The sequence below is a fragment of the Chrysemys picta genome, chromosome 19 (genome assembly GCF_011386835.1).
Source record: "Chrysemys picta bellii isolate R12L10 chromosome 19, ASM1138683v2, whole genome shotgun sequence".
NCBI lineage: Eukaryota > Metazoa > Chordata > Testudines > Emydidae > Chrysemys > Chrysemys picta.
The window spans coordinates 3517151-3534987 of record NC_088809.1 but is presented as its reverse complement, the minus strand read 5'-3'; the positions used below and the strand labels follow the sequence as shown (position 1 = coordinate 3534987).

The window sequence follows — 17837 nt, the reverse complement described above, 5'->3', positions numbered from 1 at the left end:
AAGTTTTAGAGCACTTAGATTATCATCATCATCTGCTTATTGGGAAAAGAGGGGACTGTATCTGAGAAACCCTTTTACCACATGACCCCAACTTGCACCACTAACTCATTTCCTATTCCTAGCATGTCCTTCTACAAATAACCTTCTTTCATGTGATGAGCAGCCAAGAGACATATATCAGGGTGGTTTTTTTTTACTCCGGACTTACCAAATATGATCTTACTGTAGATATCCCCCTCAGCGGCTTTGGCACTTCACAGCAGGAGTCTCTTCTGTGTGAAATGGAGACACTCCATTTAGGGAAAACTGGAAACAAGGAGAGCCTGCTGGAAGAACTGGTAGCTTCTTTCAGTCTCTTCACAGTCAAATATTCATAGATGCCTGTCCGAACTGAGCTTCCAAACACTGTGAGGTTTGCCGATTGCTGGAGAGAAAGCAGAGAACAGACTCCCCTCTCCCAAAATGAGTCCATCTGATTATTGGCTAAAAAATTTTTTTAAGAAACCTCAAAACAAGGCAGCCCTTTATGATTCCTCCACTCCAAGTACTTATGTGGATAGTGCCTCTCCTACAGTCTACATTCCACTTACCCTGAAACATCACGGGTTGTCACAACACAGCTCATCTGCTCTGCACAAGCCCAGCATATCCCCAAGGTTGGGCCAGTGTGAGCCAGCAGTAAAGTCATGCACAAACAGAGCTCTCTTGCAGGTTTTTATTGTGAGGAAGCCACAGTTAAACAGATTTAAAAAATAAACAACAGGAGATTTTATACCAAGAGGGAAATAAGGCCATTCAGGATAAACAAAAACACAGGCTTTCCAAGCTCAGCTAAGAGCCACTTTTGCTAAAGAACCTAAGTTGGCTGATTCTCTCATTTAAACTGTTTTCTGAGTCCTCACTAGGAAGCCTCATTAACTCAACCCTTTGCACCTGCTGCAGTGTGGGGAGCAGGCTAGTTTAGCCATTAACTCCCTCTCTGCTGGGGCCTATATGAACAGCTTGTGGTGATGGTCACAGAAATGCAGTCAAGCAGAATGGCTATGTTAATAAATCCTGAGACATGAACAAACAGGCTCATCTACACTATAGGTTATCAGAGCATCTCCTCTCTTCTCGGTGATCAGGTCCCTGCTCAGGGGCATGACACCTGCAAGCCTCACAAATAAGTCAACCAGAATCAACATTCACTACAACACCCACTGCTCCATGGGCCTGATGCTAGCCTCCCACTGGTATAACTACCGTAGTTACCCTAGATTTACTCCACCTTCAGACCCTGTGTTTGATCTTCTCTTGTTCTGGTTGGTTTCACTTTTGCCACTAGTGACCAAACCTACAACATGCTGAGCACCTTCTGCTTTCATCCACAGAGATAGTTTGTATGGAAGAAGTTAACATAATTTGGCGGCAGTGCAACATGGCACCAACCTTGTGCCTCTGGTCTATTCAAGTCTTTGAAGGTAACAGACACCGTACCAAAGTGCCTCCTGTGGGCTGACTAACAGACCACTCTAGGAAACTGAGAGGGAAGGAACAGATTAGCTTCAAACCCACAAGGAGTCAACAAAAGATAGAACTCTTTCCCATCCACCACAATATCTTCCTGATCTATTTGCAATATTCCCGGTACATATTTTTCAATAGTGCATACGTCTATTTTGACTGTAATTAGTGACAATGTTAAGCCATTATCCCCCCCACAAAATGACAAGGTTAATCCTTTTGTGAGCTCTCCTTGGTGGAGGAAGCCATTTCCCTCTCTAGTTACCATCTGTTTGAATGATCTCTAGAAATGCGCATGTGGCCAGCTGAGTCACATATAATTATGCTCTCTAAGAAATGCTATTGTTTTATGGATGTGATTCCTGCCTGTGAACCAGAATGAATAATTCTCTGCCAGTCAATTTTCACTGGAAATACTGATGCAGTAAATAATGTTGCTTTTATTATGATTAATTTATATAGTGCTGTAGAGCACACAGCACTATAAAGCTGTGGATCAGTGCCAAACAGCTAACAGGTGTCTGCCCCAAAGGTCATACAATCTAATGGCCTAATCCAGGGAGGTGATGAGTACCCTCAACTCCCTTTGATGTCAACCAGAAATCAGATGGCTGAGAATTATTCTTTTCTGTTTCTTAGGCAGTGTTCACATCCATCAATTGACCCGTCTCTCAGGAGCTTTATTAAAGGTGACGCAGCAGGACCACACACATGCCTCGTACAGTATGATGGTTTGGGATTTGTGTGCAATAAATTGATAAATACTATATGTGCTATTAGTTTGTCTTAGTACTGTAAAGTTGTGTACTGAATTCATACATTGGGATAATTCACTATCGGGTTTGTCAAGAAATGTTCCCAGAAAAGAGGGACAAACATTTCAAGAACAGTGCTGTGATGCTCTGGCTAGATCCCCCTGTAGGCTTGCTAAGCAGGTTTCTCCAGCAATGTCTCAGTCCTGTGAGGAACCGGGGGGTGGGGAGAAGAGAACAAAAGACTCACTAGGGTTTAAAGACACCAAGGCTCTCAAGAATTCAGTTGACTAAAAGGGAGTCCAGGAGAGGTTGGAGATGTCTAGGAAGACAGACCTACCAGGTTCCCTATGTAGAAGATGGAATGACTCTTGATAAAATAGATGTGTGCGTAGGCCTTTTGTTGTTTTAATTCTTTTCTCCTGTTATGCTGTGTTCTTACAGTTAAGATTAGATAATACTTTGCTTTAGAAGGCTGTTTGGGTCATTGTATTCACTACTGGTCATAACCCCTGAAGGGAAGAACTGCAGGTACTCTGTCCAGCTGGGCATGCTGAGTAAGCATGGATGGTGCGCAGGGGGGTTGTAACCTAGTACCCTGATCTAAGTGTGGGAGACTCACAGGATTCCATCCCAGGGAGGTAAAGACATGAGCCTGAGACCTCAAGGGGGAGGCACTTGGACAGAAAGGGAGAGGGAATGAGAGGTACAGCTCGTCCTGAACTGTGACACACAGCTAGAGCCCAAAAAGAAAGAAACAGTCTGTCTTTTTTCTGATCTGATGTTCTATGGGGATTTTAACCTCCCTACCAACCAACCACAAATGAGTTTCTTGGATTGCCAACTCTGGCACTAACCAAAGGCCTGGCAGGTTTCTGAAGCTCCTCTATATCCTGGGACCACAGCTTCAAAACTCCTGCTTAAGCTCTACCTTGGAGGGAACAGATCTGTTGTTTACTCAACAACCATTACCACTGTGGTTTTGTCAGTTGCCCATTAGGACATGCTTTTGCAGAGTATCTTGTTACCTTCTCATACCTGCGCAGACTGAGGAGACCCAACATTGCACTTAAACTCAGGTTCCTGTCATGCTGCACTGCCACCAAATCACAGCCTGGCCTCTGTTATAACTTTTAAAAGACTTGCTCACTTCTGCCATCCAACCAATTGCTACACCAGGATATTAAAGACACTCCAGTGCAGGCCACACAGCAGCTGTTAGTTTCCCATGAAACAGTACATATTGACTGCTACACCAAGACATTAAAAAAAAAACTAGCACAGTGTGGAAGAAAATAGAGTCTTCACTTTCAGGTTGGTTGCAACAAGTCAGACACAGTTTATTTTCCTGACACTTGCAAGGGGAGAGTACACCCGGACAGGGGTTCCCCCCGTCCCAGGCAGGTCTCCGTTAGATAAACAATTAGGGCAAGCATTTATACCTTTTGTTACAGATAATAATGATCAACAATTGCATCTTGTTTATACGTATTCCTTCTGATATCTTACTTCTCTCAGCAGTTCCTGCTACAGTCTGTATTCCATTCTTATCTAACACAAGGTCGAAAAACAGTATCTCTTACAGTTTTTTTGTTCCACTCGCTTTCCACTTGCCCAGGCCCTGCCTGAAATCTCATGTTATTAGAGCTAGTGTTAGCCTGACTCTTACTTTATTCCTAAAAGTTAAGCTATCTGCGTTCAAATTCCCTTTATCCTTTTCTCTGCTTCCACAGGCTACATAGAAGCTGTTAGCTAACCATGAAATGGTGTCAAGTATCAGGGGGTAGCCGTGTTAGTCTGTATCTACAAAAACAACAAGGAGTCTGGTGGCACCTTAAAGACTAACAGATTTATTTGGGCATAAGCTTTCGTGAGTAAAAACCTCACTTCTTCGAAGCTTTCGTGAGTAAAAACCTCACTTCTTCGGATGCATCCGAAGAAGTGAGGTTTTTACTCACGAAAGTTTATGCCCAAATAAATCTGTTAGTCTTTAAGGTGCCACCAGACTCCTTGTTGTTCATGAAATGGTGTGTATTGGCTAAGACAAGAGCAGGTGGTGGGCTAATCTGCTTTCCTCCTCTTAGAATAAACATATCATAGAATATCAGGGTTGGAAGGGACCTCAGGATGTCATCTAGTCCAACACCCCCTGCTCAAAGCAGGACCAATCCCCAGACAGAGTTTTACCCCAGTTCCCTAAATGGTCCCCTCAAGGATTGAACTCACAACCCTGGGTTTAGCAGGCCAATGTTCAAACCACTGAGCTATCCCTCCCCCCATCTAGGTTAATTCTGTCAGTTTCAAGCGAACACACTCAAGTTTCAGTGGTTTTAGGTTAGGTATATGTGACAGAAATAAAACAGCAAACTACACAGTTAGGGACAACTACAGCCAAATGTGGAAATATTTAAAGGTATTTTTGCTTTCAAAAAAATGTTTGAGGTCAGTAGTCGTTTAGTGCTCAGAAAAGACCAGGACTGAGGTGCTGGCTAGAGCCAACCACAGGACAGGCAGTTGTTAAGCAAACTTCCCACGCACACTGCTCTGTAAATGCTATTCCAGTCTTGGGACTCCACATTGCTATGCAATAAATCACAATCCTGACCTGCAACAATCCTGCTCTGTTCAATTCCAGATTTGCCAGTGACTCAAGACCTGGAACACTGCTACCATTCTAGTTCTTGTACTCTTCTGAGCAGACATCGCCAGTCATGCCACCATGGTGCAGTGATTTCTGATGTGGAAATAGTCCATCAGGACCTAGTATGAGACCTAGCAAACTCATTTTTACTTGTGACCCAATCAGAATTTGAAAACAATTAACCCAGAACTGAAAGGCATGAATCTGATTTTTAACCTTTTGTTCTCATGGGACTCTGGAGATCCCAATGGAAAACACAAAAGCATTTTGGGTTACTAGGCCATACAAGAACCTTCTTTGTTCTGGGTGTGGGGAGGAGAGTCTTTCTCCTATAACCATTCTGCTTGTTTACATGGTCACCTCTGTACACACTTACGTTTCCAATCGGCAAGAATCCACACATCCCACTAACAGAATAATGGCTGAGAGCATCGAGCCTGCCCTGCTTTGTTAAATCAAACAAGTATAAGCGTGCATGCATCAGAGGTGCTTTGCCAACTTCACTCACAATGAGCAGAGTGGAGCTTCCATTCAACCACTTCTATTTTCAAACTCGTTTGAGGCTGCATGCTATTAAAGTCCATTTAAAACCAACTCGGCATCAAAACAACAAAGAATGCGATAACAATGCATAAATTACACACAATCCAAACTAAACTGTCTCCAGCATATTTACATTTAGGCAAAATCTGAAATGAGGATTCTGTGGTTTATTAATCTAGGAAAGTCCAATTTTGACAAGTAGTCAGCAAATCCAAGCTAGCTGCACAAGCAGGTGGCTGGGTCATACGAGAGTGCAAAATCCCTAAATTAAACCAGGAGCAAACCATGGCAGTCTCAAAATTCAGGACCCTCAAGATCCATCCCAGCTCACAGACTGAATTGCTTTGCTTCTGGCTGGTCTTTGATATTGGAGCTCTCAGGAAGAGTGTGCAATTCCTGTACAGAATCCTGCTCTAGTCAGCCTGATCCTCAGGAATCATGTTGTTCCTCCATCATATTTTTATAGTTTCTTTTGAAAAAGCCACACTGAAAGACATCAAGAAGAGCATTAAAAACATTTATTGGGTCCCTCTGTGTTTGTGTATATACATTATAGCAATAAGCTAAATTCTGAGTTCCCCTTATTCAGTTAAAGTCACAGTAAGTCAGTGGAAGTTTAAGGACTAAGCAAAAGCTGAGTAAGGAACTCAGAATTTGGCCCAATTATAATGTCTTAGGGCTGGTCTACACTGGGGGGGGATCGATCCAAGATACGCAACTTCAGCTACGCGAATAGCGTAGCTGAAGTCGAAGTATCTTGGATCGAATTACCTGGGGTCCACACAGCGCAGGATCGACTGCCACGGCTCCCCCGTCGACTGCGCTACCGCCACTCACTCCGGTGGAGTTCCGGAGTCAACGGTGAGCGCGTTCGGGGATTGATATATCGCGTCTTAACGAAACGCGATATATCGATCCCGGATAAATCGATTGCTACCCGCCGATACGGCAGGTAGTGAAGATATACCCTTACAGTTCTATAGCACCTTACATCCTTAAACTCGTCAAAAAGGTATAGGTACGTAGATATGGAATCACCCCCTGCCATGATTTTCTCCCCCCGCCTCCACATACCCCCACACTCTACTAAAATGAAGCCAATTCTGGAGTGGAACGTGGCAGCTGTTTAACAGTTTAAGAGAAAATTAAAATAAATACTGTCTCCAGCTGAAACTGTGGAGGAAATTTTATGAGGCTGTCTTCATTTGCCTGAGTTGTAATCTGGCCAGGACAGTGAGGCCTTCTGAAAGACCTTGGGATCCTTCAGGATTTGTTTGTTTTTTAAAACAAGTTCTTTCATAACTCAGGGAAACTTTAAAAATGTATTAATACACCTGCTGAAAAAACTGTAAGGGAGAACCCCAATGACCTGCATTCCCTCCCTCAGTAAACCATATCAGAATATCCACAGCTGAATGTGAACTCTCACTGAGGGCAGTATATTCGCTGGATTGCTGGGATCTTAATCAACAAGAATGACTTGTGCTTGTAATCATGTCAACAAATATATTTACCTTAAAAAGGATGAAAATAATGAAAGCCAACAGCAAAAATCCACCAACAGAGCTTCCTATGACAACAGGCAAGGCATTGATTACTTGTGTTTTCAACAAGACGACAGTGATCTAGAATAGAATCAAGGATGGTTTAGCTCCAGTTTAATTGCTTTGCCTTAACTAGGAGAGAGAGTTCACAGATTATAATGCCAGAAGGGACGCTTTACAGTTGGCCATCTTAAGCTCATAATATTTCCTTGTGCCCTGCTTACTAAGCGATATAGATCGCTCTGTATCAGTGACCTGTTCCTCTTCTTTATTTACTGCTCCCTCAATCTCTGTCTCATCTGCAAACTTTCTCAGTTTTATGTTTATCATTTTATGGTTTCTTCAAGGTCATTGATAAAAAACGTTAAGCAGTGTAGGCCAAGAACCAGTTCTCACAGGCCTCTACTAGAATAACACCTGTTCGATGAAGATTCCCATTTCCAATCTGAGTCCTTTTCAATTAGACAGTTTTAATCCATTTAACGGGCGCAATCCTAATTTTGTATAATTTTACTTCTAGTTAAACTCACTCAGACTCCTTAACATGTCTCTGGGTGAAGTAACTGTATCAGTGTCCCCTAATGACAACCCATTACAATATAGTTTTTGTCTTCACTGGGGAAAAAAGGTGCAACTTTAAAACACGTTAACTGACACATATTGAAATCCTAGTGAACACAAGACAGTTGTAGCTTTAATACATTAGCTGAAGCCTACCAAGGAGCCTAGTTAACGTGTTCAAAATACACTTTGTTTCCACATACAGACGTGGCCATATTTTGTGGAAGAAGTAAATACCTCAAACTCCTCTTGCTGCGATGCTGGCAAGAAAGGAGATTCTACTGAGCTGAGCTCACTGGTAAAGGTTTCCACTAATGGGAGGAAAAGGCTCAAGTATTTTCTAACTAAAAAGAAACATTGAAAAATAGAGACAATACAGTTGAGTGACACAGGTTACTTTGTCTATTGAAATGATGCTCCAGTACCACCGTATATGCCCCTTGTCTTTCTTCACACTAGGCATCAGAGCATGAACAGAGCTATATTTCTGATAATCACTCTGTGATGCTACCTAGTGCATCTCTCAAAGCACAACAGTTATACACTGCTTAACTGAGTTTCTCTCACTACTCTAACAGCCTCTACTGAAGTGTGAATTGTCTTCTTACATACACCCATGCAACCCTGCTGATTTCCCTGGCGTTTCTCCTGAATTACATTGATGTATGTCAGAGGAGAAATGGGCCTATTAAATATAACTGTAGCAAGTGGCCAATTTTCCACCTGACATATATAAAAATGTTGGGATTTAGATTCAAATAGATGATTAAGAGGGAACATGAATGCAACTCATCTAAGATGAAACAGCTGCTCACCCTAATTGGCTGTATTCCCCACTCCCCCACACCCATCAGGCTTCCAGGAGGTGCTTAAATCTATCTACTATAATTGAAACTTCTTTGAAGCTGACTTATATATTTGTGTTTCCAACTAGAAATTACCTTCTGGACTTAGGATAGTTCTCTGCATGACTGGGAATATAGTGGGCATATTCCCAACCAGGGAGATAACTTCTCTGTGTGCACCAATACATTCTCTTCATTCCCTTTTGTTCTCTCTGTGGTCTGAATCCTGGTTCAGTTGAACTCAACCAATGAGTCCAGGCCCTCCTAAATCACTCTATTTTAAGAGTTCAGCAAAAACATTTGCATTCCTCTCCTCAGCTGCTTCTTTCATTTCCATCCTGAGAAAGGGCCCGAGCTGCCTACATGGTGCTTGGATACCTCAGCTTTGTGGTTCTCTTCCTTCAGGCCCTCATACAGATGTTTGTTGAAGGTGATTTCCCCAATGACCAGAAGATCAGTTCTGTCTTTTAAGAACTATAAAAGAGGGAGGGAAAAGACAAAGCAAATTATTATTTGAGACCTTTCAGTTCTTCAGAGAAAAGCTGGCAAAATCATCATCTAGCAAAGAGGTCCTCTGCCTCCTCCACAAACATGGTGGTTTTCCAAACTCAGAACTCCGCTGTGTCAGCCAGTTCCCACTGCATCCCAATCAACTGAGTGTGTTCGAACCCGTACTGGAGCTTGGACTGACCAAATTCCAGATAGGACTGCATCCAAGATGCCCAGATTTTGCAGTTCTAGTTATGGGGACTGCTCATCAATTTAAGAAATTCACAAAAGGAGCATCTCTTCCCCTTACATCTCAGACCTCTCACCTCCAAGTCTGTTAAGACCTGCTGAATGTTGTTCTAGCCAGAGGGTTAGAAATGGGATAATTGCAGTCCACTCACACAACTGAGACTCTAATGTGCTGAGGTTGTGTTACCCAACATCCCCCTGCTCTGCTTGGACTTATGGCAGTATCAATAATAAGACGGTACCTAGAAAATCAATGTTTGCAGCACTGGAAGTACCATCCTCTAGAGGAATAGCCTCTGTGGATAACTAGAGGAGATGGCAACATCTCTCATAGGAACAGAGTCTCTCCTGAGAGCTGAAAGCACCATGATTAAATCTCCACCCTTGCTCTGGTGCCACAGGACTCTGTTGCTTTTTACAGATCCAGACTAACATGGCTACCCCTCTGATACTTAGTATCTAAATGTCATTCAGGGTAAGGATTTCATAGATGTCCCTGCAGAGATTCTATCCCGCAAATGTGGGTTAACAGATTTTTAGCAAGAAAAGACAGCTTCTGTGTATACCTGCTGAGAATCAATTAAAGGCAACTCAGCTATCACAGTAACATTCTCTCTGTCGGATGTTATAGCACAGTGCACATGTTGGTACTGCCCTTTGCTGGCCTGAAAGAGAAAGGGATATCAACACTGAAAATATTTCTCAAAGCAAAATGTATGGCATGGAATCAAACTAGTTCACTCTAAGCAGGGGGTTCACGATTGCAGTTTGCATGGAAATAGTTTGAGACTTCTAGAATGTACAAGCCATTTCACTAAATGCACGTTGTGTGTCTATTAAAAGCGAGCCGTTCTTGGGTACACCATGCAACACTTGTTACTCCACTTTCCAATAATGCCATGTGACTCACTGCATTGGCCACTACAAAGCCATTGTCCCAGCATACAATCATAGGCCTGGAAGGGACCTTGAGAGGTCTTCTAGTCCAGTCCCCTGCACTCATGGCAGGACTAAGTACTGTATTATCTAAACCATCCCTGACAGATGATTGTCTAACCTGCTCTTAAACATCTCCAATGATGGAGATTCCTCAACCTCCCTAGGGAATTTATTCTAGTGCTTAGATATGCATGGCACAGCAGATGCTGCACAGCCCTGCAGTAGCTGTCAGTACCAACAGCAACCCTAATATCATAAACCAAGAAAACTAAAGGGCTACATACCAAGCACCATGACAGGCTCAAATCAAGTAATCAGATACACACAAACAAGTGCCCCAACGTTAAAGTTACAAGATCACTATGTGGATCTAGGAAAATATAGTCTATCAGGTCAGGACTTTCCTTTTTTTTTTTTTTTAAACATCCAGAACCGTTATGCGCCTGTATGTTAAAGCCAAACTAAACTGACTCTTGGATTTAGCTCACTGCTTGCACCATACAGAGCCTGTGTAATTACATTCTATGTAGATCGACTAGCAGAGTATCTGCTGGGTGCTGCAGTTCCCGTTTCTGGAAAGACCAACAGTAACTAGTTTGCGTTTCCCCTAGTACATCTGTGTAACAGCGAATACCAAGAAACCACTCACCTGTACTTTGGTCTTTTCAGTACAGAATTGAGGATGATATTCCAAATCCTTCCAGTTTGTGCAGACTGTTGTATTCTGGAAAGAGAGTAGTGGACAGTCTTGGTAGTTTCCCACACACCATTTGCCCAGAGCATGCCTAATAAAATGCACAAAGAATTCCAGAAGCCCAATCCCATTGTCTGCCACCTTCTTCCCAAGACAGCAGAGGAAGGGAGGCTCAGGGTCAGATGCTCACTACACCACCAATTGGTCAGTTTAGGAGAGATGAACTCCAAAGTGTCCCTGGTCTGGTTGTCTTCACCTAGAGATGTGTGGCCACAACCTACTTGCAGTATGTGGGGCAAGCGTATTGGCGATCTATCCCCAAGGGTTTGCCTGGAGAACAAAGGACTCATCTGCACTGTAGGCTAGTGGAGTCCACAGAATTCACTATAGCAGAGACTATTTCTTGGATTATATGATAAAGCCAAAGCTAAATCAACATTTTGGCACTCACTACATTCAGGGTGGGTGCTCTGTTGTTTATATAGTGCTGTCAGGTATTGTGCCGTACAGCCAGTCCTGGAGACACAGCTCTCTGCCCCAGAAGGTGAGAGCCTGAAGGCCTTAGCTGGTCCAATAAAGAACATGGCCATTGTCAGCAGGGTCTCAATGGGGCAGAAGCAGTGAAGGACTAGTCTGTCTCCTCCCAGAGTCACAAGTGCCCTGCGGGAAGCACTGAGAGCGAAGGAGCCTCATCATCTCATGGGGGCGGGACAAAGTCATTCAGGGAGCACAGAGGTGGGAACAGTGTGTGTGACCGACACAGGGCACCCGAGGGGCGACGGGCATGGTGCGTGAGACCGACGCGGGGCACCCGAGGGGCGACGGGCACAGTGCGTGTGACCGACGCGGGGCACCCGAGGGGCGACGGGCACGGTGCGTGTGACCGACGCGGGGCACCCGAGGGGCGACGGGCACGGTGCGCGTGACCGACGCGGGGCACCCGACGGGCACGGTGCGCGTGACCGACGCGGGGCACCCGAGGGGTGACGGGTACGGGGGAGGGGTGATGGGGGGGGGGGTGATGGGCACGGGGCACCCAAGGGGTGACGGGAACGGGGTGATGGACAAGGGGCACAGGGGGGTGACGGGAACGGGGGTGATGGGCGGAGGGGGTGACGGGAATGAGGTGACGGGAATGGGGTGATGGACAAGGGGCACGGGGGGTGATGGGAGTGGGGGGGGGAGGAGTGATGGGCGGGGGGAGGGGTGACTGGACAGGGCACCCAATAGGTGACGGGAACGGGGTGATGGGTGGGGGGGGGTGACGGGCACGGGCCACCCAAGGGGTGACGGGAACGGGGGAGGGGTGATGGACAAGGGGCACAGGGGGGTGACGGGAACAGGGCACCCAAGGGGTGACGGGAACGGGGGAGGGGTGATGGACAAGGGGTGACGGGAACGGGGTGACGGGAACAGGGCACCCAAGGGGTGACGGGAACGGGGGAGGGGTGATGGGCACGGGGGGGGGGTGACGGGGGAACGGACCCGGGGCACCTGGCACCGCCCAGGGCGGGGCGAGCCCCGACCCCTTTTCCCGGGGGGCGGGGGGGGGGGAGGCGAGAGCCCGGCCCCGCCCCGCGCTCGCACCCGCCCGCGGCTGTGGAAGGCGGGGCCTGGTGGGCGGGACTTAGCCTGGCCGGGTTCTCGCCGCCCTGCCCCCGCCCCCGCCGGCCTCGCGAGACTTGGTTTGAAATGGCGGCGGGCGGGCTCGGCGGCTCTCGCTGAGGCGCGGCCGCGCCATGGAGCGGGCTACGAGCCTCCAGCCGCGGCTGTTCCGCACCTACGCGCGCCGGGGCGGCTCCCGGCGCCGCCTGCCGCCCCCGGCGCCCTGGCTGTCGCCGCCGCTGGACCGCAAGCGGCTCTTCAGCTCCAGCTCCGCCTCCGTGGGCTCGACTTCCACCGCCTCGTCCTCCGGCTCCGAGGACCCCGACTTCCAGCCCCGCTGCCGCCGCCCGCCGCCCCGCAGTCCCGCCCGCCTGAGGCGGCGGAGAGGCGGCCGCGTGGGGGCCAAGGAGAACCGGGGCCCCGCCGGGCCGGGCCCGCAGCGCGATAGCTGCGCCGTGCCCGCCACCCCGCTGCGGAGACACGTCACCCGCCGGCGCCGCCGGGGGGCGCTCCCGTCGCCGGGGCGCAGGACGGGGCTGCGGGCGCGGCCCCCCCTGCTCTGCAGCACCCCGCAGCAGGCGCCGCCCGGGGCGGAGAGCGGGCCCCTGCCCGAGGAGGAGAGCATCCTGGGGGGCTGCCAGGAGAACGGCCCCCCCGGTCCTGGGAGGGCGGCCTCGGGCCGGGCCCCGCGCCGACGTCAGGGCCCCCCCCGGAACATCCTGGCCGAGCTGAGCTCCATGGCGCCGGGGAGCAGCACCGCGGAGCCCGCGGCGGGGCTGGAGGGCAGCATGGAGCTCTTCTCCCCGCCGCTGTCCGGGGACAGCGTCCGGGTCTCTCCTGGCCAACAGCATCCCAGCGCCAGTTCAGGCAGCCCCCTGGGGGGAGACTGGCGGAGCCAGAGCCAGCCGGCGTGCACAGCCTCTCCCCAAGGTGCCCAGAGCCAGACGACTTGTATGATATCTGGGAGCAGCTATGTCCTCTTGCCCTGTGGGGCTGGGAGACCGCCTGAAGCAGCCCAGGGCGACTCGATCCAGCTTGTCCCCTCATCATTTCCAGGTATCCACAGACAGTCTGTCCCTACTCAGGGCCAGCCTGTGTCCCCCCATCATAAAACTGTGAGTAGAGATCATGTCCAAAGACTGACCTCACAAAAGGCAGAGAGGGCTCAGAGGACTACACAGGGACCTTGCCAGCTAGAAACTAGTCTGGGACTGCAGAAAAGTGTTAACCATCCTGGGGCTCCACTGCCCATTACTGGGACGCCCCATGTCCTGGTACAAGATAATACCAGTCCTGATGAGCCACATGATGGTTTGAGAGGTGGCTCTCAGAAAAGGAGCTGGAACCTTAGCACAGACAAAAGCAGACTTCAGCCCTTGGTGGTCTTGAGTTCTCAAGTGGTACCAACCTGGTTGGCTAACAGGAAGATCAATAATAAGTTGGATGCTTGGCCCTCCTGGAGGGAAAATGATTGTCAGCAGCCAGTTTCCCCCTCTGCCCTGTCTGTAATCTCAGTAAAGAAGTCCAGAAGTAGCAAGGTCATTCCCAGAGATGGTGATGGAGGCACCAGTAGAAAGGCCTGTATCAGTGGGTTCAGCTCCAGCCGATGGGGGAAACAGGCACGGCGCTGTCCTGTCAGACGCAAGAATTCAAAAACTCCATGGCAGCAGGGTAATGGCTCCTTCTTTCAAGAACAAATGAGGCAAAAAGGAAGAGAGAAAAATGCCCTGGAGAGGTCATCGTCTTTTCTGTGTGACTCTTCTTTCCTCAATGACTCCCAGTGGTGGGCTAGGGCTCGAGCATCTCTCACTCTTCACAAGAAAAAGAAAGTTTCCATCGAGGAAAGTGCCTGTAGCAGCATCCCTTGTACTCCTTCCTCCTCCAAATCTCAGCTTGCAGGGTACCATAAGTCCTCGTTCATTCAAAGTGTTGGCTACTGTAATTGGCCCACTTCCTCCGTGCTCCTGCTGACTCCCATGAAGTCCCATTCTGTTCTGGAGGTGATGCTCACAGACGCAGAAAAGGTGTATGGGGAATGTCAACAGGAGGGTCCTATCTCCTTTGAGCAATGTATTCCCCCAGATAAGATGAAGAACTGTTTGAAGATTGGGGAAGGAGTATTTGGGGAGGTGTTCCAAACAAACAGTGAGAGAGGAGCTGTGGCTTTAAAAATTGTTCCTGTTGAGGGGACTGAGAGGGTCAATGGAGAAGCTCAGAAGAGCTTCAGTGAGATCTTGCCAGAGATGATAATCTCAAAGGAGCTCAGCCTTTTATCTCAGGAGGTAGAGAACAGGACTGTAGGTTTCATTGACTTGTACTCCGTGCACTGTGTACAGGGGGCATATCCCAAGCATCTTCTGAAAGCCTGGGACAAATATCACGAACTGAACGGATCTGAAAATGACCGGCCAGACCTGTTTGGAGAGCAGCAGCTGTTCATGGTCCTGGAATTTGAATTTGGAGGCAATAACTTGGAGAATATGAGGAAGCAGCTAAATTCAGTGGCAACAGCAAAAAGCCTGCTGCATCAAGTTACTGCTTCCTTGGCTGTGGCAGAGGAGGGACTGCACTTTGAGCACAGAGACTTGCATTGGGGGAATATTCTGGTGAAGAAAACCAACTTGAAAGAGCTCAGTTATACTTTGAATGGAGCAGTTTATACAATCCCCACAAAAGGAATTCATGTGAACATCATAGATTACACCCTATCTAGGATGGAGAAAGATGGGCTAACTATCTTCTGTGATATTTCCACTGACAAAGAGCTGTTCCAAGGAAGAGGTGACTACCAGTTTGATATCTATAGGCAGATGAAAAAAGAGAATGCCAACAACTGGGCTGACTATCACCCCCATAGCAATGTCCTGTGGCTGCACTATTTGGCAGATAAACTTCTGAAAGAGGTAAACTACAAGAGAAAGCTATCCTCCTCCTCTGCCTTGAAAGGCATACAGAAGCAACTCCGAAAGTTTCACAGAGAAGTCCTGAACTTTAGCTCTGCAAGTGATGTTCTGCTCAATAGCAGCCTTTTCCACTGATCAAAATGGACCTTTGAATGAGAGATCACAAAATGGTGTCCTTGTACTGTCACTCCCTTTGCTGTATTTTTGGAATATTTTAACATTGGCACATTTGGCATGATGCAGATAGTAAATGACCTCTTATGTCCATGAGTTAAATAATTTCTACGTGTTCAGCTAAAATATGTGAAGATCCATTGTTGCAAAAAAAATTTGAAACATTTCACAGTTCAAATATTAAAAGTGGTTCTTCCATATGTTAAGTCCTTATTCTGAACGTTAAGCTCCTCTGCAACTTTTAATCTTAGATCATTAAAACTGATGACTTTAAGCTGCAGTAAAATCTAGCCTACTTTTCATTTCTCACTATGGAAAATGAAGATCTGACCTCATATTGCTAATACATTTGAGGCATTCCCTTATTATAAAAAATGTTGGGTTTTTTTGTTTTTGTTTTTTTAAATTAGCACTTGTATAGACCCAGCTTTAAACACATGCTCTTAGGTTGGCAAACTTCCTGGATTAGCAGAATGAATTTGACAGGTTACAATATGTAAACCCTGAAATAGAAAATTAGAGAAAATACTCCTGGATTCTGTAGGAAACCCACGCTTGAATATGTTTTATCAGTAAGGCTATGATTTTGTCATGGATCTTTTCAGTAAAAGTGATGGACTGGTCATGGGCAATAAACAAAAAATCATGGAAGCTGTGACCTGTCCCTGACTTTTACTAAAAACATCCCTGACAAAATGGGGGGGGGGGTCCAGCACCCTGTCTCCCGCCCCTGCAGTGGCTGGGAGCTGCAGGGACCCCACTGCCCAGTGGCACTTGTGTGGGGGGGGTCCCCCGCCACCCATAATGGCAGGGGAGCTGTGGGGAGGCACCCCCGCCTGCAGCCACTTAGCAGCTTGGGTCCCTCTGCCATTGCAGGGGGAGCCCCAGCTGCTCGTGGCAGCTCAGGGGTCACCGCCAGGGGCGGCAGCCAGTCAGTTGTGGGGTCCTGCTACCCACAGCTGCTGGGCAGCTCTAGGGGCCCCCAATGTCACAGAGGTCACTGGAAGTCACAGATTTCACACTCTCCGTGACATAATCTTAGCTTTACTTATCAGTAAGGGTCTAAACCTGCTCTCCTGAAAGTCTGTGGAAGAGGAATCGCACATTGAAAAAGGTAAAAAAAATAAAATAAAAATACCTGTGTTCCTGTTACATTTTTCATTCTTGCAATGGGATGACCTTGTATGCAGACAGGAACCAAAATCTCTAAATCAATTTGAGCGCCATAGCGGTTTTCCCCATTGATCTACGAAGGCAAATGCACAGGATGAGAAAGGGTGAACGGTTGGCCCTAAAAAATCCAACTACATCAATGTTATTAACTTTGTACCTACATTAAACTGGAACTCTTTGGTCTCAAAGTGTCCTTGACTAACATTCACATATACTACTGGAGTTGGCCTGCAGACAAACAGATAAATCAAACTAAATGGATCTTGCATTGTTATTGCTGCAAATTAGTTCACACTAACTGATAGAGACAGATCCCTCAAATAGAAGAGAAGGGAAGATATCACACATCCAGTTTTAGTGAAAGTCATGTTTATCTACACTTATTTTAAAGGGACAACATCTTATAATAAATAATAATATATAGAGATATACCTATCTCATAGAGCTGGAAGGGACCCTGAAAGGTCATTGAGTCCAGCCCCCTCCCTTCACTAGCAGGACCAAGTACTGATTTTGTCCCAGATCCATAAGTGGCCCCCTCAAGGACTGAACTCACAACCCTGGGTTTAGCAGGCCAATGCTCAAACCACTGAGCTCTCTCTCCTCCCCCCCTTGAATCTAGAATCTATTTAAATAGTTTCAGGTACTAGAGATGCCCCTGAATTTCCCTGCCAGTTAGGTGGTCTTACTATCACATTTTTCAGTTTCTCCCTTCCCTTTTGATGTGTGAGACTCATACAAAATGGGAACCACCAGCTATCTATAGTGTTGTTAAACACACAAAGTAAGAAATCTTAGGATCTAGCAATTACAGTAATCTTGTGATTCTAGTAACAATAGTTGACTATCTTAAACAATAAGGTTAATTAACCTTTTTATAGAGGAACAGCAATTCATAAATAACAAATTATACAGGGGTCAGCAACCTTTCAGAAGTGGTGTGCTGAGTCTTCATTTATTCACTCTAATTTAAGGTTTCGCGTGCCAGTAATACATTTTAACATTTTTAGAAGGTCTCTTTCTCTAAGTCTATAATATATAACTATTGTTGTATGTAAAGTAAATAAGGTTTTTAAAATGTTTAAGAAGCTTCATTTAAAATTAAATTAAAATGCAGAACCCCCCGGACCGGTGGACAGGACCCGGGCTGTGTGAGTGCCACTGAAAATCAGCTCGCGTGCCGCAGGTTGCCTACCCCTGTAGTCTTAACAAGGTTCCC

The 17837-nt window shown here is 46.8% G+C and overlaps 2 protein-coding genes across 17 annotated transcripts in view; one reads left to right on the top strand and one right to left on the bottom strand.

Annotated features, from left to right (window-relative positions):
* Window positions 1-701: 701 nt before the first annotated feature.
* Window positions 702-17837, bottom strand: part of ITGAE (integrin subunit alpha E) — a 96553-nt gene continuing 79417 nt past the window's right edge. For 14 of the 16 annotated variants that reach the window (XM_065572913.1, XM_065572922.1, XM_065572917.1 and 11 more), the window contains 7 exons: window positions 16780-16846; window positions 16584-16691; window positions 10719-10793; window positions 9697-9795; window positions 8771-8866; window positions 6957-7067; window positions 702-5928 (listed from right to left, as the gene is read on the bottom strand). In XM_065572913.1, the coding sequence (XP_065428985.1) occupies window positions 5872-5928; window positions 6957-7067; window positions 8771-8866; window positions 9697-9795; window positions 10719-10793; window positions 16584-16691; window positions 16780-16846 (613 nt within the window). In that variant the 3' untranslated portion in view covers window positions 702-5871. Of the gene's footprint in view, window positions 5929-6956; window positions 7068-8770; window positions 8867-9696; window positions 9796-10718; window positions 10794-16583; window positions 16692-16779; window positions 16847-17837 lie in introns of those variants that run through there. The other 2 variants (XR_010593781.1, XR_010593782.1) reach the window with 2 other exon arrangements.
* HASPIN (histone H3 associated protein kinase) lies at window positions 12423-15725 on the top strand. Its single transcript, XM_008168967.4, has one exon. It carries the CDS (start codon window positions 12503-12505, stop codon window positions 15404-15406), a length of 2904 nt encoding a protein of 967 aa, XP_008167189.3. The 5' UTR covers window positions 12423-12502; the 3' UTR covers window positions 15407-15725.

Coding starts and splice junctions, on each gene's coding strand:
- HASPIN (XM_008168967.4), top strand. CDS start 12,503: ATGGAGCGGGCTACGAGCCTCCAGCCGCGGCTGTTCCGCACCTACGCG.